This window comes from Herpailurus yagouaroundi, unplaced genomic scaffold (assembly GCF_014898765.1).
Source record: "Herpailurus yagouaroundi ecotype Mexico unplaced genomic scaffold, PumYag 182, whole genome shotgun sequence".
Lineage (NCBI taxonomy): Eukaryota > Metazoa > Chordata > Mammalia > Carnivora > Felidae > Herpailurus > Herpailurus yagouaroundi.
This window is the reverse complement of record NW_024412413.1, coordinates 9,826,185-9,850,753: the sequence shown is the minus strand read 5'-3', so window position 1 is coordinate 9,850,753 and position 24,569 is coordinate 9,826,185. Positions and strand designations below refer to the sequence as shown.

Here is a 24,569-nt window from a genome sequence, read left to right as displayed (position 1 = left end):
AGCCTGACATGGGGCTCAAACCCACGAGCTGTGAGATCATCACCTGAATCAAAGTCGGATGCTCAACCAACTGAGCCACCCGGGAGCCCCAAGAAGGACTTTTATTTTGAGTGAAAAGGCAAGCCATTGGTGGGTTTTGAGCAGAGGAGTGTGACGATCAATTTTTTTTTTTTTTTTTTTTTTTTTAATCCTCTGGCCAGATCCTCTGCCTTCTGTGTGGAGAAAACAGACTGAAGGGGGCCAGGCTGGGACAAGACAGGTGGCAGGAGAGAAGGTGAAGTGGTCAGATTCTGGACTGAATTGAAGGTGGCACCCACCAGTGTTTGGTGTTTTTCCTCGCTGAGGTGCTATATTCTTTCAAGTCCCTACCTTCCTTTTTTTAAGGTTTTATTTTTAATTTTTTTTTCAACGTTTATTTATTTTTGGGACAGAGAGAGACAGAGCATGAACGGGGGAGGGGCAGAGAGAGAGGGAGACACAGAATCGGAAACAGGCTCCAGGCTCTGAGCCATCAGCCCAGAGCGTGACGCGGGGCTCGAACTCACGGACCGCGAGATCGTGACCTGGCTGAAGTCGGACGCTTAACCGACTGCGCCACCCAGGCGCCCCAAGGTTTTATTTTTAAATAATCTCTACACCCAACAGGGGGCTTGCACTCACAGCCCCGAGCTGAAGAGTTGCACACTGCACCGACCGAGCGAGCCAGGCACCCCCTCAAGTTCTTATCTTTCTAGTCAGATCCATCCTTCAGGTTCTGGTTAAAATTCTTCCTCCTTCGAAGCCTTTATTACCAAATCTGCTACTTGGGGGACACCCAAAGAAATAGTACTGTCTACTTGATGGTATCCCTTGTGATCTACAGCAACTTCTGGGACTTTCTGGGCTGCGTGTCCGGTTAGGGGGAGCTGTTACTGAGGAGCTTCGCGAGAGCTCTGGGGGCCTGAGGGAGCAAGTGCAGGATTAGGGGCAATCAGAGGAAGTGGTACAGTTTGAGGCCTCGCAAGGGGCCCCCACCTGCACTATCGCACAGATAGGGGCTGATGGGTATTTTTTACGGGAGGGGCTTCCAGCTTTTCTAGGATTCCCAAAGGGATCTGTGCCCGTCCATTGACCCACATAAAGAACTGTTACCAATTTCAAATTCTGATGGGATGGAAACAGGAAAGACGGAAAGCGTGGACTTGAGGGATGGGGTAGGAGAGGACCTGGAGGCTGGGGTTCTAGAACACCCCATCTCCTTCTCCATCCGGGTGGCAGAGTCACTCTGTGCCTGCATGGGGCATCCACACTCACTCGTTAGCACCTGTACTTGTGCGTTACTCTTCGATGGTGACCCCTGGCCTGGCATCGTCCTCACCCTGTCTTCTTTGCTGATTCTGAGCAGTTCTCCTTGAAGCCTTCAGTGAAGCCACCCTTCTCCGATCCTCCTTCTTCCTCTCCAGCAGCGCCTTGAACCTCATGAGGTGGGGGAAGAAGGTCCCCCCCTTTTTTCCCCTGATAGTTCTGCTTTTCGGCTTGTCTTTAAATTTTCTTCTATTGTGGCAAAATAACAAAATTTACCATCGTAACCATTTTTTAATTCTACAGCTCAGCAGTACTGAATACATCCATCGTGTGCCATCATCACCGCTGTCCCATCTCCGGACACTTCAGCCTGTAAACTGAAACCCTGTACCCATCAAACAGTGACTCTCCGTTTTGTAACTGAACCCAAGTTCGTGTGCCCGATGTGCGCAAAGCTGATCGTTGAGACAGATCTCTAGTGGGCAAGGAGGCAAGAGGTTTTTCTCGAGGCAGCCACGTGAGGAGATGGGAAAATGAGCCTCAAGTCGGCCTCCCTGAAGCAGGATGGCCAGGAATTTTTTAAAGGCAAGTAGAAAAGGGTGTGGGTAAGGGGAAGGAGAGAGGAGCTTTGTGACTCAAAATCAGATAAAGGAAGTTAGGAGGTAGGGGAAGGTTAATTTCATTTTGTTGGGCTCCAAGGGGAGGTCAGTGTCCTGACTGGTTCTAGCTGGCTTCTTGACGAAACCCTGAGTTCCTGTAAAACGACTAAATTAACCACTCGGTCATCGTGGCATGACTATTATCGTACAGGAACGTGGTGGCAGACAGCATTCTGAGCACCCCCAAGCAGGTTTGGGGAGAAGTGGCAGCTGCCTTGGCTGCCCTGTTAACTCTTTGGTTATGGGTTTCTGTTTCCTCTCCCCCAGCCCCTGGCAACCACCTGTCTACTGTCCGTGATTTCACTGTACCTTTAAATGATCCCACAGGATCCTGGTCTTTGTTTTCCCTTCTCACTCTGCCTTTTCTAGACCATCTCATCTGTTCCCAGGGCTCTGAACACTCTGCACGGCATGACTCCCTTTTTTCTTATCCCTTTGCAGAGATAAAATTACTCCCAAGGTTTTTTTTATTATTCTTAAACATAGGTGTTTTTTTTATCAACGTTTATTTATTTTTGGGACAGAGAGAGACAGAGCATGAACGGGCGAGGGGCAGAGAGAGAGGGAGACACAGAATCGGAAACAGGCTCCAGGCTCTGAGCCATCAGCCCAGAGCGTGACGCGGGGCTCGAACTCACGGACCGCGAGATCGTGACCTGGCTGAAGTCGGACGCTCAACCGACTGCGCCACCCAGGCGCCCCTAGGTGTTTTTTTAAAAAATGTTTAACGTTTATTGTGGGAGAGATAGAGTGAGTGAGTACATGGGCAGAGAGAGAGGGGGAGAGAGAGAGAGATCAAGCAGGCTCCACACTGTCAGCACAGAGCCCAACGTGGGGCTCAAACTCAAGAACCGTGAGATCATGACCTGAGCCGAAATCAAGAGTTGGAAGCTTAACTGACTGAGCCACCCAGGTGCCCCACATAGATTTTTTTTTTTTAATCATGTATTGTTCTTGTGAATATAAACAAAATTAGTTGGTTAAAGTTTTCCTAAAACTTCTCCACATTAGCATTACGACTTTCCAGTTGGAGGCATTAATGCCTGTACCTTCCACGTAAGATTGCCTTCTCTAGGGGTGCCTGGTTGGCTCAGTTGGTAGAGCATGCAACTCTTGATCTCAGGGTCATGAGTTCAAGCCCTAGGTTGGGTGTGGAGACTACTTAAAAAAAAGAAAAAAAAAGATTGCCTTTGAGAGCATTGATCTTCCAGCATTTCCTAAACAGCCACAAGAGAATCAAAAGCCATTGGTACTGGGCTCTCAAGCTGCCCTTGCATTTACATAGTGCTAGCCAACTTTAAGTAATTTTAACATGCAAAAAAGCATAATTCATAAGTATCGATAATACAAAATGAAAATACCCATGCGAACACCACCCTGATCAAGAAATGGAATTTTACCAGCACCCCAGAAGCCACTCCCCTGCCCCTTACCAAATATTCCCCCCTCTGAGCTAATCAAAGGGAATCACTAATCCTCACCATAGATTGGTTTTGCCTGTTTTTGAACTTTATGTAATGGAGTAATACAGTAAGCAGCCTTTTGAGACATAAAAGCTTTTTGTAGTCAGTGCTGCCCTCGCTCAAAGATGAAAAGGACCAAGGCCTGTTAGGGGAGGAAGTGCAAACCTACCTGCCCCTCATTATGTAAGCACGGGACAAAGGACAACATCGTGCATCAGACAGAGAGTTGGACAGTCCAGTCCTGAGATTCTCTGATTCCGGGGTCAGCTGGCTAAAGTGTGTATCAAATTACTACCCTTGTATTTAAGGTGCAGCACATTATAAAAAGAAGTATTTAATCCATCATAAGGGCAAAAAATTAAAATATGGGTAACGCTTAAGGCTGGGGACATTGTGGGGAAAAGGACACTTCCATTTACAATTAGGTAAGTATATGATCTAATTTTGAGGACGGTCAGCTAATACCTACCAAAATGCTAAATGTTCATACTTTTTGGCCTGCAAACTTCCTCCTAGAAATCTATCCTCAAGAAAGACTTCCAGCAACTCTGTACTGAGCCTCAACTTCCCCGTTTCTTAAAACAGGGATGATGACAGTACATGGCTCAGTGGGTTGTTGAGCCAAGCAGATGAGTGTACACACACACACACACACACACACACACACACACACACACACACACATTTAAATGTGTATTTAAATGGTAACTCTTGCCTTTGTCTCAGTACATTGGTACTGTTCACTTGACGTTTTCACAACAGATCGATAAAACCTTCAAGTACCGAACTCCTACCAAAGAACACACCCCTCAGGGAAACGAAGCTGGATTTTTTGTTTGTCTCAGTGTGACCCCTGGGAGCTTACTGAAGTGCAGGTTTCTGGGCCCACTCTAAATGAAAAGAATTACCGCGGAAGCACCGCGACCCTGTCCTTGAACAAGCTTCCCAGGTATTTCTTAGGAAGTCGCCGCCGCCTCCTTGGCCGAAAGCCGGTGGAGTCCGCCAGCCAGACGGTGTCGCTCTTCCCCAGCACTTCAGCCTCCGGCTCCCGGAAGAGCAGTTCTGTCCGACGGGGAGGGGGTGGTGCTGCACTCGCCTCCTCTCTTCCGCTTCCGGTGTCCCCCTGCAGCCATGGCCGCCGCCGCTGCCGCTGGCGGCCCTGGGGCGCCTCTGTCCCCGGACGAATTGCTTCCGAAAGGCGATGCCGAGAAGACTGAGGAGGAGCTGGAGGAGGAAGACGACGAGGAGGTACTGGGGCCCTGCGGTGTGAGGCGGAGTGCAAGGTTACGGGCCAGGAGCGGCCCGCACGGGGGTGTGAGCTCCGCGTGCTGCGGGATCCGGGCGAAAGCGCGTCGCGGAGCCCGGAGAGGTCGGAGGGGAGGTGTCTTCTCCGGGAGGCGGGGTTAGGGCCCCCAGTGGGCCGGAGCGGGCTGCCCTAGCTCCAGGGGGTGGTTGCCATTGCTTCGATCGAGATCCGCGCCGCCTCCACCACAGCTAGATGAGACCCTGTCGGAGAGACTGTGGGGTCTGACGGAGATGTTCCCAGAGAGGGTCCGGTCCGCGGCTGGAGCCACTTTTGATCTCTCCGTCTTTGTGGCTCAAAAAATGTACAGGTAAGGTCCGAGGGCAAAGACGTTGGGGTGTGCCTGGGGTGACCAAAGTGCTGTGAATGAACATGGGCTTTGGAAGTAGCAGAGCGGGGCTGGAGGCCAACCTGCCACCTAGATCACTGAGTGAGTGACCTTGGACTGGTCTCTTAACCTTTCTTGATCTCCACGAACTCTTCCGTAAAGTGGCGATTCCTGTGGGGCAGGGTCGTTGTGAGGATCGTTTCACGTTACGTGAGGTAATTAATGTGTTGTAGAAGTAGCTTCGTAAGAACTCAGGAGGATGTTAGAACGGCTCTCGCTAGGTAAACAGCCGGCAGAACTGCCCGTCCTGTTTCTGGTCCGAGTGTGGTGCACGTGTTGGGGAAAGAACGTGCCTTTCAAAAACATTGGCGTGGGAGAGGTTTGGTTACTGGGCCGTTCTCGGTGAAGAAGAACACATCTGTGTTTGTGTCTTGCTGTCACGCTCACACCCTGTCTGCAGGTTTTCCAGGGCAGCCTTGTGGATTGGGACCACTTCCTTCATGATCCTGGTCCTTCCTGTTGTCTTCGAAACGGAGAAGTTGCAAATGGAGCAGCAGCAGCAACTGCAGCAGCGGCAGGTGAGCCCAGAGCCTTTGCCTGCGCGGCGGTGCAAGGTGTTGATTTTCCCCAAACCTGGGTAGACCCGTGGGTAGAGACTGGGATCCAGCCCACGCTCTTTTAGGTGCCCACGTGATCGGCAGTGTTTGCAGACCTCCTCTGCCCCGTCAGAGGGAAAATGCAATCCGGAGGCTCGCCCGGTGCCTTACACCTCTCCTTTTCTTTTCCAGATACTTCTAGGGCCCAACACAGGGCTCTCAGGCGGAATGCCAGGGGCTCTACCTTCACTTCCTGGAAAGCTCTAGCTTGTTACTGCTCTATGACTTGTCTTGGTGGGACGAGTTTGAAAATTCAATAGTGTTGAACTGCTGATGATTTGGATTCTTTTCTCTTTTCCTTTTTTTTTTTTAAACTTTGGCACATTGATTTATCTAAACCTGGAGAGAATTCTCCCCAGTGTGTCACGGAGACTCCCAACTTGCAGCTGTGCCCTCCACGCTGTCCCATTTCTTCTGTCCTCACTCTGATACCAGAGTGCAGCAGTGCAGACGGTTACTCCAGCTCTGGCCATCCCCCCCCCTTTCACTAAATCACTAAATCACTCGTGACCGGAAGATCTCAACTATCTGATTGTGGCAAAGGAACCGATGCCACTGGGAAGGATGTACCCCTGACCATTTTTGTTTTTAAGCATGGAGATGTTGGGAAGGGACATGCACACAGTATGAAATACATAATGCCGTTACAGCTGCAGTGTACAGCAGCCACTGTGAATTTCTGGGGTGGAAAGGAGGGAGGGCTGGGCAGCAGCTTCGACCACAGGATGGGGACTGTGGAGGGCAGAGAAGAGCTCATTTTCTCTGCCGGTTTTGGCTATTAGAGACCTGTGTGTGTGTGTCCAAAAAAGAAAAAAGTGCTCACTTTTTGTATTTAAATATTAAAAATGATTCCGACAGAAAGTGTCATCCATGTACTTGTGATACACACCTTGAGATCACGTCCTTCGACTGCCCCTTGCATTTCCTCTCCGAAGCTAACACCACTGTGTGACAGTTTGACCCCTGAGGCCCAACAGTGGAAAACATGATTCATTTTGGGCTAGGAACCTCTTTTTGTTGTTGTTGTTAAAGATTTTATTTTTTAAGTAATCTCTGCAGCCAACCAGGGGGAGCTTGAACTTAACCCCGAGATGAAGAGTCACATGGTCTTCTGACTGAGCCAGCCAGGTACCCCAGAAACCTCAGAATAGTAATCTTTGTCCTGAATTCAGGCAATCGTGTTCAGATCCACCAACAAAGGATTGGGTCCGTGTATTTGTACGGTCTGCAGTGATACACAGTTATAAAGGATTTGTAGGGAATGACCTACTACTAACTTCTGGTCTAGGAAGGGAATGGTGGCAAATAGAACTTTTTTGGTCCTTTTAAAAATAATTGCTGAGATGAGCTGATTATGAATTCCAACTATACCCCTGCCTTTGAACCTTGCAGTTTTTGTATTCAACGTAAATTTTTATTAGCAATGTGCTATTAACAATACTGAGCCTTTTATGTGTATATTCTTTATCAGAATGATGCTATATAATTTAGGGTGTAGTGGTAGTTCTGTTTTACAGAGGAGGAAGGAGTCACAGAGAGGTTGTATAATCTGTGCCAGACCACACAGGAAATGATGGATCTGAATTCAAGTCTAACAGGCCCCCTCTGCTATGTGATCTTGATCTTGTTAACCAGAGAAAAACGCTAGTCATTTGTCAGGGCTGGTAACGAAAACTTGTACTTATTAGGATTCCTCAGATTAAGTCTAGTTTTTGTAAATTGAAAAGTGCCTCAGGATTTTGAACCAAATGGAGTGCATATTTTGTCTGGATTTTTGAGGGGAGAGGTTGGACCAAATCACAAAACGGCTCTAAAAGATGGCTGAGGATCGGAGTGAGTTTCTTCTGAAGCATCACCACACTAATGTTCACTTTTTTCCTTTACAGAATTACAAATTCAGGCCAGACATATAACATGTACGGAGTTTTCCATTTTTAATATTTGGTTAAACAAAATACATCTTTTGTAAACAAACCCAGCACAAGGCCAACAAAAAAAAGGAATAAAAGCAAGAAAAACAAAAAGCCTAGGGTTGCCCCTTATTGGGCATCAGGGTCAGGCCTGCCCCTTTCCTTAAAGGACATGGGGCTTTTTGCCCTTGGGCATCAGCATGGGTCCCTGTTCCTAAGCACCAGAATTGGATATGAACAGAGAAACCAGCCCTGAAACGTGTAAGCGTCTTTGCATATCCCATTGGCTCATGGACTCCAAGTGCACGGGGACTCCTTTGAAGTGCCATTTGCACAGGCCCAAGCAGACTGGTGGACAGGAGTTCCCTCCTCCTCCCAGGAAATGGCTTACTATCACTGACAGTGCCCATGGACCCAAGGTCCTGCTCGTGACAATCAGGTTGGCTGTAACTTCTGGCTGGTGGTGGTTGGAATGTCATTGTGCAGGGGTAAGGAGCTCCCTGTGGTGCCAAGCAGGTCTGGTGTGGAAAATGGTGCAGAAGAGACTGCAGCCAGTTGCCGAGAGGGTGTAATGCAGTAGCCGCTTGGTGGCCTCTGTTACTCAGCATAAAAAACGGCCTTGTTGGATTGAAGATACGTGTGCAGAAAAAGTGCTGGTGTAAACATGCACTCCAGTCACAGTGGGGAGAAAGCCTCAGCTTCGTCCTGTCAAGCCTGCTCAGTCTTGACGCGCGAGCCCCAGGCTGGCTTTGCCGCTGGAGAGGCGTGTGGCCAGCGGGGCAGCTCTCAGACCTGCCAAGACCGTCGATGTGTAAGCGGCAGACAGGCCATCCCCGCCCGCCCACCCGCCTCGAGGCAACTACGACCACTTTGGTGACGCGCTATGTGGTACACTTCCCCTCCTTCTCTTCTGTTTTCCAAAGTTACAGGAGAAAAGTGGCCTACAACTATTTCAAGAGGTAGGGGGTAGGTCAACTTTCAGTTGACATGTAAAGGAAACTAAAGACATGACAAATCCAGGTCCTCTAACATGACGCACATAAACACCCAACTTGAGGGCTCTGATTCTTGTCACTATAGGGACTCAGCCTGGGACTTCTACCAGTTCTAGCTGCTCTTAGTCTCTGAGAAGCTTGTCTTCACAATACTTTCCTCACCCAGCTGTGTCTCAAACTAGTGGAATTTGCTATCAAAAGCAGACTTGTTGTTTCCTGACTTTGCCAGAGTGTGTCAACTGGGAAGACTGCCCTTTGGCCTGTCTTGTGCCCAGAGCCCCCTAAATCAATGTAGTGAAGCGGCAGGGACAATGCTGGAGCGAGGCGGACAGGCCCCCCGGGCCTGCCCCAGTCTGGCTTCCGCCACGTCCTCTTAGGTATCTAGCTCACCATAGAATATTGCAGGCCTCGACCACCCGGCGTGGAACACTAGAGAACTTTTCATTGTAAGACTCCAAGGATGGCCGTTGACCACCCTTAAAAATGGGGGTAATGGGTGGCATTAAGGGTTGGAGATGGCATGCTGTACCACTGCTGGCGTTTTGGAGATGGTTTCCTGAGAGGCCCTTCTGCTCTGGGTCCGTCAAGCCAGTCGCGTGGGCTTCGCGTGTACTATGTCTTCAGACCCACTGGTTGCCAGGAAAGGGGAAGTGGAGGCAGCATCTCCAGGTGAGTCACAGCAGCAGTGAACTCCAGCAGAGCCTCTGTCAAGTTCTCGTGGGAATGGGGAAAATAAGCTGGGACCCACCTTCCTTTCTCCTCTCTGAAATAAAACAAGGGTCTTCCAGAGCTGGCCCTAAGCACACAGAGCTCCTACCTTCCTTTCCCAGGAATGAGTAACGCTGGTTGCTTCTCGTAACAGTCCACACATCTGTCCTATTGCACTGTCAAATCTGAAGAGAAAACCCAGTGAGATGTTTGGGGAAGTGGCAGGGGCAGAGGGCAGACCCGCTGTATAGGCCACAGCACGTTACAGACGATTTCGGGGCTGAGGTGAGGGAAGGATGGGTAGAACTGCGTTACACGTCAGCCCTCCAACTCTGATGGGCCTCCACCTCTTCTGGTACCACCAGCAGGAGTTCACAGTTCTTTCCTCGCAAGTGATGTTTTAGAAATTTCCTGTGGGAACAACGGGTAGATGAAAGAGAAGATGAAATGCTGGTAAAACTGCAAATTCCAGCCTCAGGGCCACGTGTTCACCGGTGACCTCCTCAGCTATACCCTCGGCAGTCCCCAGACTCTCGAGTAGGGATCTGTTCTTGCAGCTTCTGCAACTGGCTACCCCTCGATCTGGCCACTTAATTTCCAAGCTGAATTTTCGCTCATTCTCATATAGAACTGCCAAACTATCGGGGCACCTGGGTGGCTCAGTCGGTTGACCATCCGACTTTGGCTCTCGCAGTTGGTGAGTTTGAGCCCTGCATCAGGCTCTGTGCTGACAGCTCGGAGCCTGGAGCCTCTTCGGATTGTGTGTGTGTGTGTGTGTGTGTGTGTGTGTGTGTGTGTGTGTGTGTGTCTCTGTCTCTCTCTGCCCCTCACCCACTTGCATTCTGTCTCTCTCTCAAAAATATTTAAAAATAAAATTAAAATAAAATAAAAGTTTCTTCTTCGGTCTCTGGGAAATTTAGCCCTCTCTGGCCTGAATGTCTGTCTTCCTCCCTCTGAACTGGCAGCTTTACCATCAGTTGTCTGAGTACAGAGAATGCTACAATGCCAGTCCTACCAGACCAGAGGGTCAGCATGCCGGGGGCTGGGCTTCTCTACCAAAGGGACTTCCCGTCCTCATGGGCCATCAAAGATTTAGGTGCTTCAAGCCCGAGACCCTGTGATTCTAAGCAAGGCGGGGAGAGGATCCCAGGAGCTAGGAATTTCATCTCCTTCGTCGAGTAAAAAGAAAAAAAAAGAAAGACGGGCTCAACTTCCCCAACACACCAACGGAAGGAGCCCAGCACGTTCCCGGCAGGTACCTGAGCTCGCTCTCGCCTCCAATCCACTCGGGCATCTTCAGTTTGGAGTCGAGGTTGTAGTAGGCACCTCCCACCTCTCGAACACAGATCCAGTGCTGCCTTTTGAGAGGCAACTTCAGCGGACCCCAGCACAGGCTGGAGGGCAGGTTCATGATGAAGCCCATGACGTTAGTGAGAGCAATGGCACTGACATCCCTGCGGAGGAAGAGCGGCGTCAGGCTCCGAGGCTGTCCACGCCCCAAGGTCCCCCCGGGAGCACCTCCCCACGCGTGCCCGAGGGACAGTCCTCATCGGGTCAAGCCTGGTTCGGGTTACCTGCGCTTGTCCCACCAGACAGCTTCGTAGCCTTTGGTCTGAAGTGCTGCCATAATGACGTTCACATCGTAGTTCCCGTTTCCTAACATGCTCTTCTTGTGGGGCGTCACCATGGTGTTCGGAGACAGCCTGCACGCGTGCAAGGAGCCGGGCTGAGACTCGTGGGCACGGCCGCCCGACCTCCTGCCCCACACACCCCGGACACCTTCCAGCGTCCAGCGCAGCGCGCCCCCGCAAGGCCTGTTCCCCCCACTCAGGTACAAGGTAACTCAATACTTTACCGACGTATTTTACAGTCGGGCCTCCTACCGCACTAGGGATTGCCTTTCTTCTTATGCAAAACATTAATTCAGTGGTGCCAGGGCCTAGCTGTCTGTCATCCAGAAAGTCACTGGACACAGACTGTACTCTTAAGACGGAGTCTCATTTGTGAAGCCCCTGGCCTATCCCTGTCTGCGGCCTTCTTCACTGTAGACCTTCCTGCTTTAATACAGCCATTTTTTTAAAGCATTAGAAAATAGTAATTGATATTTTCATTTGCGTGGATAGTATTTTTTGCTACTCTTGTTTTTTTACAGTTTAAATGCTTTCTATTTAAGGCTTGCACACTTGGTAATCATTAATCCTTAAATACTCCAAGGGCTACAGGAGCCCAGGCATGAAACAAAAATGTATGAACCGGGGCCACGTGTAAAGCACTAAAAACTAATAAGGCCTGTATTAAACTGGCATGTCTGAGCCACCTAAGGCATTTCAAATATACGTGTCTGGTTGTATAAGTACTTGAATAAAAAAAAATTTTTTTTAAGCTTATTTATTTTGAGAGAGAGAGGGAGAGAGAGAATTCCAAGCAGGCTCTGCACGGTCAGTGTAGAGCCCAGCACAGGGCTCTATCTCCTAAACTGTGAGATCATGACTGAGCTGAGATCAAGAGCTGGAAGCTTAACCGACTGAGCCACCCAGGCGCCTCTGGAATAAAAAAGTTTTTAAAAACTGAAACACAAAGAATCAACTGAAAACAATGTCTGTGCCAAACAAAACTCAATTATGGTCCATGCGCCCACCCTGCTCTGGGCCATTTTTGGCTGGGCCTCATTAGCTACTCCTTTGTCTCCAGCAAGGTCAGCTCCGAAGGCACTTCCAGTCCTATTATTTGGTTTTCACAAGCTTGTCAGACCGGGACTTGAGGAAAGGCCTTCTTGAAGGAAGGGCTGGATTCCTTTTGCCTGGCTGTGAAGGGAAGTGTGAGCTCCTTGGGAACGAACGTGGAGGGCAGTATCCAGGAGGCTGCTAAGGAAGGGCCAGCTCCAGAGGAGAACCAGGGCTTGAGGGCAACTCTGAACACTCAAGAACTCTTACAAAGTTTTTGTTTTTTTTTTTTTTTTAATTTCTCTGTACACGGTGACCACACTGATATTTTTCAAACATAAAACATTCCTCCCACTGCTTAAACCTTCCAATGGTTCCCAAAGCACTTAAATACAATCTAAATAATTTGCTTTCTAGGCGAGGCCCTCAAGACACTGCTGACCTCATCCCTATCGCTGGGCACAAAGACCTTCTCTCTGCTACTTAAACACACAAAACACCTTCTCACCCGAGGGCCGTTGCACGTGCTCCCTGTTTCTACCACACTCACTGTTCTGCTGTCTGGAATGCTCTCTCCCTAGGTCTGCACTTGGTTTGCTCCTCATTATTTGGGTCTCAAGTGTTAGTGCCTTAGAGGCCTTTTCTGACCACCCCAACCTTCAGTTTCTTCCAGGCACCAGCTCTTACCTCACCTGCTTTAATCACAGCCCCTGTCGCTACCAGACCCGTCTGGTTTTCCACACTAGAATGACAGGTTTCTCCATCCCGTTAGGGCTACCCCACCAGGACCCAAGGGGTGCCTGGCACATAACAGGTGCTCAAGGAATGTTTATTGAAACATTCACCATGTTTATCTTGTTGCTCTCTTTCTTGGGAAACTTTCGTAGCAGACCCTTCCAAAGAGCTTGTGTGCTTGTTCTCCAGAGCGAGCAAAGAAGAGGGCTGGAGGACACTAACCTTCACTCTGCAACCAGATTGCATCTTACCATCATAATAACTACTACTTATTGAAAAATTTCGTGCCATGCTGTCCAATGCTAGATCCTTTCATGTGTATCTCACTTAATTTTCACCAGAAACCCATGAGGCTGTAAGTTATTCCCATTTTATAGGTTAAAAAACTGAAGTTTGGTGATTTAAAATGACTGGGCTGTAATCGCTGCTCTTGTAAGTGACAGCACTAGGATTCGTTCGTGCTTGGGTTTGTCTGACTCCGGTGCCGTGCTTCCCGTCTTGTGTCGAGGAGCCAAGAATCAGAGTGGGTGGTGGTAGCCGGCTGATAAGAGGAAGAGCTGGCACACCCTGGGGTCTGGGGCTAAAATGCAGCTTAAAAGGACAAAGGCCCTCAGTAGGCTCTCGCATTAAAATAAAAAAGCATATGGAAGCAAGCCTAGCTCCAGGTATATCAAGCTCCTACCCTTCCACCGATTTCTCCCTACTTTCAGTGAAGTCTCTTGCCAGGAGATGCGTGAAGGCTCCAACAAGGAAACTTCCAGGTCTTCTACCTTGTTCACCATTTTACTCCCTACCAAAACTTAGAGCCACGCTTTCCCGAGGGTGCTCCCAGAGGATCACAGAAGGTGTTCAATACAATAACGGCTGAATGAATCAGGTAAAAAGGTTTCCTGCAGGAATTCCTAGAGCCCCGAATACGCTAATATTTACCTTGAGTCTTGAGGAGACAGGGTACATTGCGGTTCCCAAACATATCTGACCACACATTTTTTTGAGGTGCACCTTACAGGAGTTTCCTAGGGTCTCCTTGTCCCATACATTCTATCTCCGATTCCAACCTTCTCCTGTCTATTCCCATTGTCTCTCCCTGAACTGGAGCCTCCTTGCTCCATATCTGGGCTTTTGAAAGAGGTTCCTAAATTGATCTCACTTCCAAACTCTCCTTCCACCAAGTCCCTTATATGTTCCTACCACATTCACCAAGGTACGATGTTCTTACTTTCATGTAAGAACTGCCCGCTGGCTAACTCCAACCCTCCCAGCCCTACGGGGCCTGCTGTTCCTTTGGGTTTAGTGCACTTCAAACACCACGACCACACGGCCTCTATTCTCTCATCATATTTCCTGTTCCAAACCAAATCCTAAAGCTTCTTCAAGGTCAACCTCACATCCTACCTTTGCCACGGAATCTTTCCTGGCTCCTGTGTAGCAGAAAACACAGGGAGATGGGGAGGACTACACATTATCCTAACAACCAGCACCGGGACTAGTCATGAGATTTAATCTCCATGCCTCTTAGCGTATCTGTAACAATGGGAACAATTCCCATTTTACAAGACCATTAGAGAATTCCGTTGTCTTATACATGTCCAACCAAACAGCAAATTCCTGAAGCAAAGGGGATGGCTCTGCTACTCTGCAGCCCTCACAGCTAAGCAGTGGCAACTGAGTAAACGTGTGTCACCCAGATGATCAATACAGGAAATGCTGAGAATGGCTTCCACCTCATTCCCAGGATGGTCATTTGAATACGCGGGGTCCGTCCAGTGTGCCCATTATATCAGTACTTGTTTTTACTTTAACGATAATCAAATGCCCACTGCGTCAGCTACTCTTATGAGGTTTCCCTCTTAATCCTTCCAATAGTCCTGAGAGGTTAATCTCACAGTGTGAATAAGGATGCTTACGGTGATCTGCATCATCACATATACAGCTGGTGAGTGGTACAGCTAAGATCCAACCCCTTCCCCTAAGACTACGCTCAGCAGCGTCCTGGATAGTTCAACACACTGGTCCCACTGAACTCCCTGGCAAACTCTTGCTCAGGACGGCCTTAATGACTCGGACAGAAGTTCTGGACTATAAAGCAAGCCTCTCACTTCTGTCGTCACAGCCACAGGTTAGAGCCATGAGATCTGAAGTGATCTGTAAGTGAGAAGACAGGCTCTTGCCAGGTCTCACTAATGCCTAGGCCCTCAGCTGAGTTCCTGGTCCTCCCTGGAGGTTACCACTGTGTCTGGCTATGGTGGTGAGTTCTGATTTTAACAACAACAACAACAACAAAAAGATGTGGAAACATTCATGAAGATTCCTTTCTCTCCTAATTACGACTTTCCTTTTTATCAGGTCTGAAGAAATGTGCCATTAGAAAATAGGGCTCAGAAGAACTTCATGATGTGTCTCTAAATCATTAAATACATAAAGCACAGATCACAAGGCCAGGCACATAGATGTACTCTGCAGGTACTGGCGATGATGATGTGTTTGCCTGGCCCTTAGACAAGATAATTTCAATCTCTGCAGGCTAACATTCAACGCCATTTCTGAATTTACCACCACCACACCTTTAAATGTGGCCCCTTCCACCTGCTCAGGGACATTTTACTGGGGAGGCTGGATTTCTTTGTGGTAGAAAACGCTGGCTGTTCACCAATATCTAAAAACTCTTTGTCCCTTCCAGCTTGCATTAGATTTTTTGAGTGGTATCAGCCTGGTTTCTATTTAGATTTTAACAGCTATTTCACCTGGGGAAGGGATGCATAGCTAGCTGCAAGAACATTTAATCACTGAAAAATTGAGCAGAGTCTCGTGAGGATGGTTCGAGGCCTGAGGATTTTCCAAGTAACTCTGCAAGGCTGCCGCTCTATCATTTCACTTCCCAATGTTTCCTTTTTCAACGCAGAGGAACACATACGATGAAATATTCAGGATCAGACATCCACATCTGAATACATGCACCACGTCACCTGCCCAGTTTCTGAGCTTTTCTCCAATTTCACATGTTGAAAACTGATCCTTTTCAAAGCAACGACCTCTTTTGCCATCACTGCGGTGGTTACCACGATCTTCAAATCCTGGACTCTGCCACCTTGACTCCTCTCTTCCTCATCCCCAGGTTCCTGCTGAGCCACTAGCTTTAGTTCTAAGTCCCTGCTCATTTCTATTCCAAACATGAGTCATCTCAAGTCCCATAACTGTACTGAAACTCCACCCTGCCTTTGTATTTCTTTTTTTATCTGGCTAAAAGCGAACTGCTCCGATGAACTTCCTCTCAACAAACAGCATTCATCAAAATTTTTCTCCCATTTCTCCCAGCCATCAGCCACATCTTCAAACAGGGACAGAACTTTGTATCCGGGAATTTGAAATTTTCTGGTTAAACCGGCCAACATTACTACTGTTTCCGTTAAGACCCAAAGAGATCCTCTTCCCCTCCGTGTAAACGGCTCTAAATCCCTCGGGTTTTAACTTCATTTGAGTCTGTTCTCAAGGCCTGGTCAGTGTATGGCTCTGGGATGTACTTAGCGGCTGAGTCCTGTTCAACTTGTTTTCTCTACAGTGCCCAGCAGCGCTTGGCTGGCTGCAGGCAGCTCGTAAATCCTTGTTTATACAATTCTATTGCCTCTCCCTCATCTCATCTCCCCTCCCTCTGATCCCTTTCACACTTTGTTTCCATTTATCCACACCAAATCTTTCCACCTAAAATACACAGAATTCCACCTCTGGAGTGGGAGCAGAGTGTATTTTCTTACGTACTGGTTTGCTATTACTTTGAGATGGATCCTTACATTGTGCTGACAGGAAACTGGGGAGGCTGGTACAAATTTGCAAAAGCTTTAATAGCCAGGAACAGAACTCTGGTTCCATGTGAATGTTTAGCAAATATTTTGCATTCTTTCATTCAGGGAAAACACAACTGAAAGAGTCCTGCAATTACCCGCAAACTGCTTATAATCATCATCCATATCTTTGGGCCCAGGCCCAACATACTAGCAGGGTGAATGGATGCAGATGATAGAACTACTCGGACATGCCTTTCCAGGACTCAGAAAGCAGCAGAGCAGATGTCCTGCTGTGTCCATCCAGACACTGCAGAACTAATTCTCAAACCCTTTTGATACAAACAATTTTAGAACATCAAAGGAGACAGAGAAAGAGCTGAATTTCTATCACCCTGTCAGGTAACATGTTGCAAAGTGGGTAAAAAAAAAAAAAAAAAAAAAAAAAGGCCATCTAGAATGAAGCGGAAAGGGGAAGAGATCTAGAGTCCATTTCAAAGCACAGCTTTGCTACTTGGAAGCTATTTGAACAAACTACCTGACCTTTCTGCCTGTTTCTCTATCCATAAAATAGAGACAGTAAAATGACTGCTGGGGAGGTGTACACAAAGCAATGCACAAAAAGCACCAAGGCCAGCACATGGCCTCATGGGAAAACTGGGCACCCTGCTTATAAAACCCACAACATTCCACCTCTGATGGCAGGTGACTGAGCGTGTACAGATCTTGTCCCCTTTCCAGACTGTAAACTCTCAGACCAGGGCTTGAGAGGCATTATAGCACAGTGGTCAACAGCACAGACACTAACCTGAATTCAAACTTGGCCCCATCTGTTGTTGCTACCTAAGGCAAATTACTGAACTCCTCTGAGCCCTGTTTGTACCCATAAAATGGAAATAACACAAATTGCATGGGATTGCTGAGGACATCGCACGAGATGACACAACAGAGGGTCCTAGCACTATGCCCAGCCTACAGTAGGTGCTCAATAAATGATAGTGATTATTATTTTTCCCACTTCTGTGTCCCTTACATCTGCTAACAGCATCTAGCTAATTAATATGTTGGTTTGAAGGCTTACCTAGCGGAGACACTGCCCCACCCACAGAAATGCAGAAATAGCAAAAAGTGTAAAAACGGCAAGGAGAAGGAGTCCCCTACCTCTGGAAAATCTCTTGCAGCGTTTCCCGGGTGAAGGCGTTGCTGTCCTGGAAGACGTTATTGAGGGCATGCAGGGCACAAAGCTCCCTGCGCTGTTTCTCATGGTAGATTTGTGGGGGTGCTGCCTGGGGCAGCTCTACAGATTCAGATTTGGCCTTGTCTCCTTTCCATGGCACGCAACTCATGTTTTCGTTTTAGGCTCCAGAGAGGGCTGAAAACACCCCACCCTTCTTCCCTCCAGAGGAAGAATGTAAGTAAGCTTCTCAGTCTTTCCAGGATTCCTGAGGTCCACCTTATTTTCTGATGTCCATGATTTATGCTTGGTCACGGGGAGAAGAGGTTGGAATCAAAATGAAAAGAAAATCCACCTCTTCTCTTTTCAATAGGAAGATCACTTTTGGATTTAGTGTTATTTCGCCACCACTGTCAAAGTGCAGAATTTTTTCAAAAATCATAGGAAATCTAAGACCTTGCTTCCCTCCTCCCACCCTCCCCTCCAAACACCCCCGACGATTTTCTTGCTGTATTTTCCTCTCTGCAAATGCCAACCAGGCCTCAATGCAGGAGGACCGAACGGAATTGGTCACATCGCTCCTTTTCTTCCATTTCTTTCGAACCGCAACGCCACCGACTCAGGAGACAAGGCCTAGGTGGTGGGTAAAACGCAAAATTCGAGCAGCTAGCGAGGGCAGGCCAGCGTGGGATCGCGGGCGGTGCTGGGGCCTCGTAGGCGGCTCTCCATCCCCTCGGGTGCGGTGGGGCCCCGCAGGGCGCGGGCCGAGGCGGGGGCGGCTCCCTCCGAACCCGCGGACTCTCACCCTCTCGCCGCGGCCCTGCGGAGGAGACAACTCCGGTCAGCTCCGGCGGTCGGGCGGGCAGCCTCGCAGAACCAGGCCGGCGGGCTAAGCGGCGGGGCGGGTCCGGCCCCAGCCCGAGGGAAGGTCCTGCGCAGCGACCGGCAGGCCCGCGAGGGGTGGGGTCGGGCCCACCCCGCTTCGCCGCCCACACCCCAACCTCCCCGCCCGTCACGTGAGTGCAAGGCGACACGCCCTCCCGCCGCTGCCCCTACTCGCACCGCCCGTCGCCCCCTCACCGCTACTGGCCGCCACCTGACGCTGCGGGCCGCCACCTGGGCCGCGCTCGGGCGGGCGGGCAAGCGCGCGCACCTGAGCCCGACGTCAGCAGCCCTCGCCGGGCGCGTGCTCCGGAAACGCCCTCCTGCGCCGTCCCCGCTCCCGCCCGCCGCGGCGTCACCTATGACGTCAGCCAGTCGTCAGGCGGCGCCGGCTCCAAGGCCCCGGCTGCCACGGGTCGGCCGAGTGGGTGTGGGCAGCGTGGGGCGGCCTAGGGACAGTAGGGCCAGGGGGTGCGGTGGCTGCCGCCACTAGAGCTGGTGCGCGGCTCCTGGTTCCCGGGCTGGGTAGGGCGGGGCGGCCTGCCGGAGTCTCGCCTCGACGCCCGCCGCTCCCCACCCCTCCCCTGGCGTCGGCGACGTTCCGGGGCGGCGACCCGGCCTGCGGCTGCACTTTGCGGCGCTCCCCGCCCTTTCCCCTCTCTGGGCCAGGCTTCTCGAGCGGAGTGCTTTCGAGAACCTGGACTAGCTCCTCCTGCGTTGACCGTTCTATGTTTGTCTAGCGCGCTGTTCACCAGGTGATTTCAAAGAACCTTACTGATGCGGCCGGGCGTAAATTCTCTTGGTTAGTGGGCCCGCCGCCCCCCACTTCCTTGGGAGCGCTGAGGGTAAGTGCCTCGCCCGGAGTCACGTTTCAAGTGAAACAGAGTCCGATTGCAGTGCCTTGGTGTCGAATTTCGGTGCAATACACTGAGACCACTGTCCTCTCACCCTCGCTCCCTTCCCCCCCCGCCCTTTGGCCCCCCCCCCCCCCCCGCATCTTACGGGGGTTGACACAGAATCCTCTCTGGGTTTTCGCAAGGTGTTTTGTGTGTCAAGCAGGTAAACTCCCTGTCTTGCGTGAACTTTTCCCCCCTTACCTAACTTCTAGGTCATGTGGAAGGCGTCATCCACCCTAGTTGCCCTTCTTCGGGATTTTAGTTCAGGGAATTGGAAAAACAATAAAAAATCATGCTATTCATTTCATTTTTTAAAAAGATTTTTAAATGTTTATTTATTTTAAGGCTTATTTATTTTGAGAGAGAGAGAGAGAGAGAGAGCGAGAGAGAGAGAGAGAGAGAGAGAATCCCAAGCAGGCTTCTTGCTGTCAGTGCAAAGCCAGATGTAGGGCTCCATCTCCCGAACCGGGAGGCCATAACCTGAGCCCAAGTGGGGACACTTAACCAACTGAGCCACCCAGGCACACCAATTTGTTTCTTTCTTTAGCCCTGCTACAACAGTGACACCATTACATTCACCACAGTTCCTACTTTAACACAAGCTTGCGTGCTTACCACGTGGTTGGGAGTCCTACTCCAATCCAGACAACTTTTAAATTATCTTAATTTTTTGTAATTTGTCAACCACCTAAGAGTTGCAGTTCTGTTTTCATAAGGTTAGTTAATGGAGGCTTGCAAGCACTGTTCTAAGTGCTTCCCATGTGCTAATTTATTTTCTGCTAACTGTGCCTTGAGGTAGCTGCTTCATTTTTTTTTTTAAGAGGAGACAACTCAGGCTCAGAGAGGTTAATTAACTTGTTGGAGGTCACACAGCTAAGTAGTGGACCCAGGATTGAACCTAGGTTCTACCCTGTCTTCAGAAAGAGGATGTAAAAATGGGTAGGGAATTCCCTTCCCCAAATGTAGTTGTAGATTTCTCTATTCAAGTAAAGAAGCACCTTCTCTTGAGAATATTTTTTCTGGGCAAGCACTATAGTGAGGAGGACATGTGTTTTAGTGTACCGATAGATGTCAGCACATTCTGAACTTGAATTCTTTATGGAAGAGCCAGTTGGTAAGATGGATGCTAAATCCCAATTATTATTCTAGATTACTAATGCTTGATATTTGGCTTTTCGGCCAAATCAAGATTTTAACGTTTTTAACTACCTCATAGAGTAATAGGGAGGATAGTTGTGAGCAATGTAGCCAGAACAAGAAAAGAAAAAACGCATTTGAAGAGCTGTTATCAAGACCTTTGGAGTTGAATGACTTCTGGTTCCAGATTCCCAGCTGTTTGTGCACATAAGACTTGATTGTAGAAAAAAAAAAAAAGGGGGGGGGGCAGTCTGGGTGGCTCAGTTGGTTAAGCGTCAGACTTCGGCTGGGGTCATGATCTCACGGTCCATGAGTTGGAGCCCTCTGTCGGGCTCTGTGCGGACAGCTCAGACTGGAGCCTCCTTTGGATTCTGTGTCTCCCTCTCTCTGTCCCTACCCCGCTCATGCTCTGTCTCTATGTCTCAAAAATAAATGTTAAAAACATTTTGTTTTTTTAAGAAAAAAGGCTTTAGTTGAAAACAGGAGCAAGTGGAAGTTGCCTCTTTTTTTTTTTTATCAGGTGGATCCTTAAAACTGACGGCATTTTGAACCCCGACTCTTACTAAATCTTGTGTTCCAAACCCTGGATCTTGGATAGGTTACTGTCTCAGTGGCTGCTCTTTCTTGATTGCTGCCTGGGACGAGTGGCCAAGGCCAGATATGCGAGTTTTGGCTAATCTCTAATTTTATCAAGCTTTTCAAACGTTTGAAACCGGGAAAGATACTTAAAACTTGTGCTGATAGTATTTTGGATTGGGGCTTATCCACAACCGATTCTACTCTTTAGGAATCATCCATTGGAAACTACCCTTACAGACCCTAGATCTTGGCTTCACCGTTCACAAATGCGGTGAGGTAGTTTTGGCTTGTATTTTAGCTGGTTGCCTCTTTTTGTTTCCGTAATTGCTCTCTCCGCAGAGGCAGTGAATGGAGAATTCTCCCTATGGTCAGCGTTTAATTAATTGCCTCGCTCTGCTGCTATAGTATTCCAGGCATCGATCCTACTATTAAAATTGCCTGGAGGTTGCCAGCACGTCGGATTTCGGTCTTGCAGGGATTGCCCGGAGTCATTGAGTTGAGAGGAGGGAGGCGCCTTGTGCAGTTTACTATCTCGGTGGGCGGTGGCCCGAGGCGCGGGACCTATCCGGTGACTAGATTGGGCCTTGCCCCTGTCCATCATCGCGAGGCTCTCCGCGCCGACTGTTTTGCCCTGAGATTTGGAAACTGAGCACCGCCTATGGGAAAGGGGGAAGTGAGGGGCGGTGAGGGTAAACGTTGCGTGTGTTCCCCCATTTATTGGATGGCTGCTGTGTCAGTCATACTCTGCCCACTCCCGTTGGCTGGAAGGCTCCAGGCAGGTAGCGTGGACGCGGCGCTGCCCCCTCCCGAGCTGCGATCCAGGCGCGTGACGTCTCAGACATTTGTTGTTGGGGTTTGGGCCTCATTAATTATTCATCAGGTACTTGAAAGGGCTTCAGTGATTGGTGGCTAAGAGGCCTGGTCGATTGTTTCTTAGCTAGAGATACGTGTCGCGCTTTACGCGGCTGGAGAAGTTTCGCATAAATTATCCAATGAGGGGCAGGGCGGGGCAACGCATAGATTAGGCAAATGCGCCGAGGAGGGAGGGGAGGCCGGCTACGAATTAGCCTAAGTTATTAAAGATGGCGGCGGAGCGGAGTCGCTCCCCGATGGACTCGCCGGTCCCGGCCTCTATGTTCGCCCCCGAGCCCAGTTCGCCGGGGGCGGCCAGGGCCGCGGCGGCTGCCGCCCGGCTCCACGGCGGCTTCGACTCGGACTGCAGCGAGGACGGCGAGGCGCTCAACGGCGAGCCGGAGCTGGACCTCACCAGCAAGGTAGGCCTGGGCGCCGGCGGCGGCGCTGAGGGGGGACAGGGCGGTGGGCCGAGCCGTCTCCGGGACAACGGTGATGGCGCCGGCGGGGGCGGGAGGGGCCGGGCCAAGCCCGCCCACCTGCCGGTGCGGGACGCGCCTGGAGCTCCCGGCCGAGGGCGAGGGGGTGGCCCCCGAGGGCCGCGCACCGCCGTCCTCCCCCGGCGGCGCCTACCCGGCCTCCCGCCGTCGGGCTCCCGCCCAGATCGCTGCCCCCCGGCTCGGCCACGTGGAACGGGGGCGCCCGCAGCGCCCCGCGCGGTTGCGGTCCCGGTCCCGCTCCCGCTCCCGGAGCGGTGCCGCCTCCCCCGAGACGGCAGCCGAGAGTCGGAGGTGGCTGGCGCAGGGCGAGCGGCGGCGCGGGAGGATCAGGTAGCCCCACCGGGGGCAGGAAGGCCGCCGGGGCTCTGCCTGGTGTCGGGAAAGGAGACCGAAAGTAGTTGCTCGGTCGGAGGGAGGGTTGTCCGGGGAATTCCTGCTCGACGAACCAAAACTGAAAGACGGGCAGGACCGGTAATCTCGCCACCCTGGGAGTGGAACCTCATCCTGTATGAATGGAATCACGAAGGACCTTTTAAATCGGGGCTTCTGAGCTTGGGAGAAGGTAGGCGGGAATCAAGGGCTCGGCTTCCGCTTGGCATTGTGCGAATGAAGCAGTAAGTGAAGACGCGACTGGTGTTTTGAAGGTGCTTAAACATCAATAAAGAAAGAATGCCAATTTGGGAGTCAGGGCTGGGTTCCCTTTCCTGCCCTGCCACTTAAAAAGGCTCTGTGACCTTGGGAAAGTTTCTTAACCTCTCAGTTCTATAGCTACATCATTTATAAGTCCAAGTATGTTGTAAAAATGAGAAAGGTATTCGACGTGTTAAAAAAGAAAATAGAACAGGCCCAGGATGGAGTCACTTGCCCCCAGAACGGCAAAACTTAGTTGCAGCTTCAACCTCTCCCAGGAGTGAAATTTCTTGGTCAGTGCTAGTGAGGTAATCTGCCTGAGAAGGGCCCCCCCCCCCCTGCTTTTCCCAAAGAGAAGGTAACCTTGCCTGGAATGGATCCTTTCTTTTCTTGCGCTAATAACCTTGTCTCCCCTCATTTCTGCCTATAAAATCTCTCCTTTCTGTACAGCTACATGGAGCTCCTTTCTCCTTGCTGGATAGGATGCTGCCTGATTCATGAATGTAGAATAAAGCCAATGAGATCTTTAAAGTTACTTGATTGAATTTTGTCTCTTTCACAGACCCCTAGTATAGCGCCCAATACATACTACTCAGTAAACGTTTGAAGGGAACTGAACAACTGGTAATTCCCTGTGCAGATTAAATAGCAGCGGGTGGAAGACGGAACATCAATGCCACCTCCTACCTGTTGCTGGATAGTTACAATGAAAGGTGTTTGTCGAGCCTTGAAAACATTCGTGCCTTGTCAAAGTCTGGTGGCAAAACTGCATGCAACTTGACCCAAACCGGAGAGAAGTTCCCTTGCAACCTAAGCAACCAAGTTTCCACTGTTTTCTCTCCCTCTGGTCTCAGCTGCCTACCTAGAAACCAGCTATCTGGCTTCTTTAACAGTTTTCTTGTCTGCTGTCTCCACTACCGTAATGAGAATAGCCAAGCTCAGAGAGAGGGATGGCCAGAGGCAATGTGTGAGGCCATGGGCTTGAAGCAAAAGACCCAGGCAGCACCCAGGTTGACAAGTACAAGCCCTAATGAGTCAACTCAGGAAGTTGTAAGAAATGCACTTGCTTCAGAAGCAGATGAGTCGGGTGTCAGTTCATGGTCAAGGTGCTGAAGAATCCTGAAGACACAGGGTGGGAACGTGCAAGGCAGAGTTGCAAAGAGAGTAGTACCGTCATTTCCTGACCAACTCATTTAATGTTCCGGGATAGGCAGGTGTTACTTCATTGCAGAGCTGGGGAAGTCCTTCTCACTGTTTTGAACTTGAGAAGCCGTAGGTCTGTAAATTTTGATGATATTGAAAAGAAAAACTGACAATGTGGAGAGGGAGAAGGGATGTGTTGATTCCTGAGGAGAAGACTAGAAGCTATAAGCGTATATGCTTGCTACAATGAACTACGGAGACCAAAAGTTCTGAGAGCTTTCAGAGGGAGAAAT

The 24,569-nt window shown here is 49.9% G+C and overlaps 3 protein-coding genes across 8 annotated transcripts in view; 2 read left to right on the top strand and 1 right to left on the bottom strand.

Annotated features, from left to right (window-relative positions):
* Positions 1 to 4,502: 4,502 nt before the first annotated feature.
* TOMM22 (translocase of outer mitochondrial membrane 22) lies at positions 4,503 to 6,554 on the top strand. Its single transcript, XM_040490817.1, has 4 exons — positions 4,503 to 4,654; positions 4,901 to 5,019; positions 5,498 to 5,615; positions 5,826 to 6,554. Exons 1-4 carry the CDS (start codon positions 4,538 to 4,540, stop codon positions 5,898 to 5,900), a joined length of 429 nt encoding a protein of 142 aa, XP_040346751.1. The 5' UTR covers positions 4,503 to 4,537; the 3' UTR covers positions 5,901 to 6,554.
* Positions 6,555 to 7,610: 1,056 nt separating this feature from the next.
* Positions 7,611 to 19,059, bottom strand: JOSD1 (Josephin domain containing 1). 3 transcript variants are annotated; one of them, XM_040490814.1, is made up of 5 exons: positions 18,811 to 19,059; positions 17,645 to 18,477; positions 10,881 to 11,009; positions 10,566 to 10,760; positions 7,611 to 9,717 (listed from the first exon to the last, which is right to left on the bottom strand). In XM_040490814.1, exons 2-5 carry the CDS (start codon positions 17,827 to 17,829, stop codon positions 9,618 to 9,620), a joined length of 609 nt encoding a protein of 202 aa, XP_040346748.1. In that variant the 5' UTR covers positions 17,830 to 18,477; positions 18,811 to 19,059; the 3' UTR covers positions 7,611 to 9,617. The 3 variants fall into 3 exon arrangements, with proteins under 3 accessions (XP_040346748.1, XP_040346746.1, XP_040346747.1); XM_040490812.1 differs by having other exon boundaries at positions 18,738 to 18,861; XM_040490813.1 differs by lacking the exon at positions 18,811 to 19,059 and having other exon boundaries at positions 17,645 to 18,662.
* Positions 19,060 to 22,202: 3,143 nt separating this feature from the next.
* GTPBP1 (GTP binding protein 1) overlaps positions 22,203 to 24,569 on the top strand; it is a 34,929-nt gene continuing 32,562 nt past the window's right edge. Inside the window, exon 1 of one of the 4 annotated variants that reach the window (XM_040490808.1) lies at positions 22,203 to 22,425. In XM_040490808.1, the coding sequence (XP_040346742.1) occupies positions 22,234 to 22,425 (192 nt within the window). In that variant the 5' untranslated portion in view covers positions 22,203 to 22,233. Of the gene's footprint in view, positions 22,426 to 22,817; positions 23,066 to 24,569 lie in introns of those variants that run through there. The other 3 variants (XM_040490809.1, XM_040490810.1, XM_040490811.1) reach the window with 3 other exon arrangements.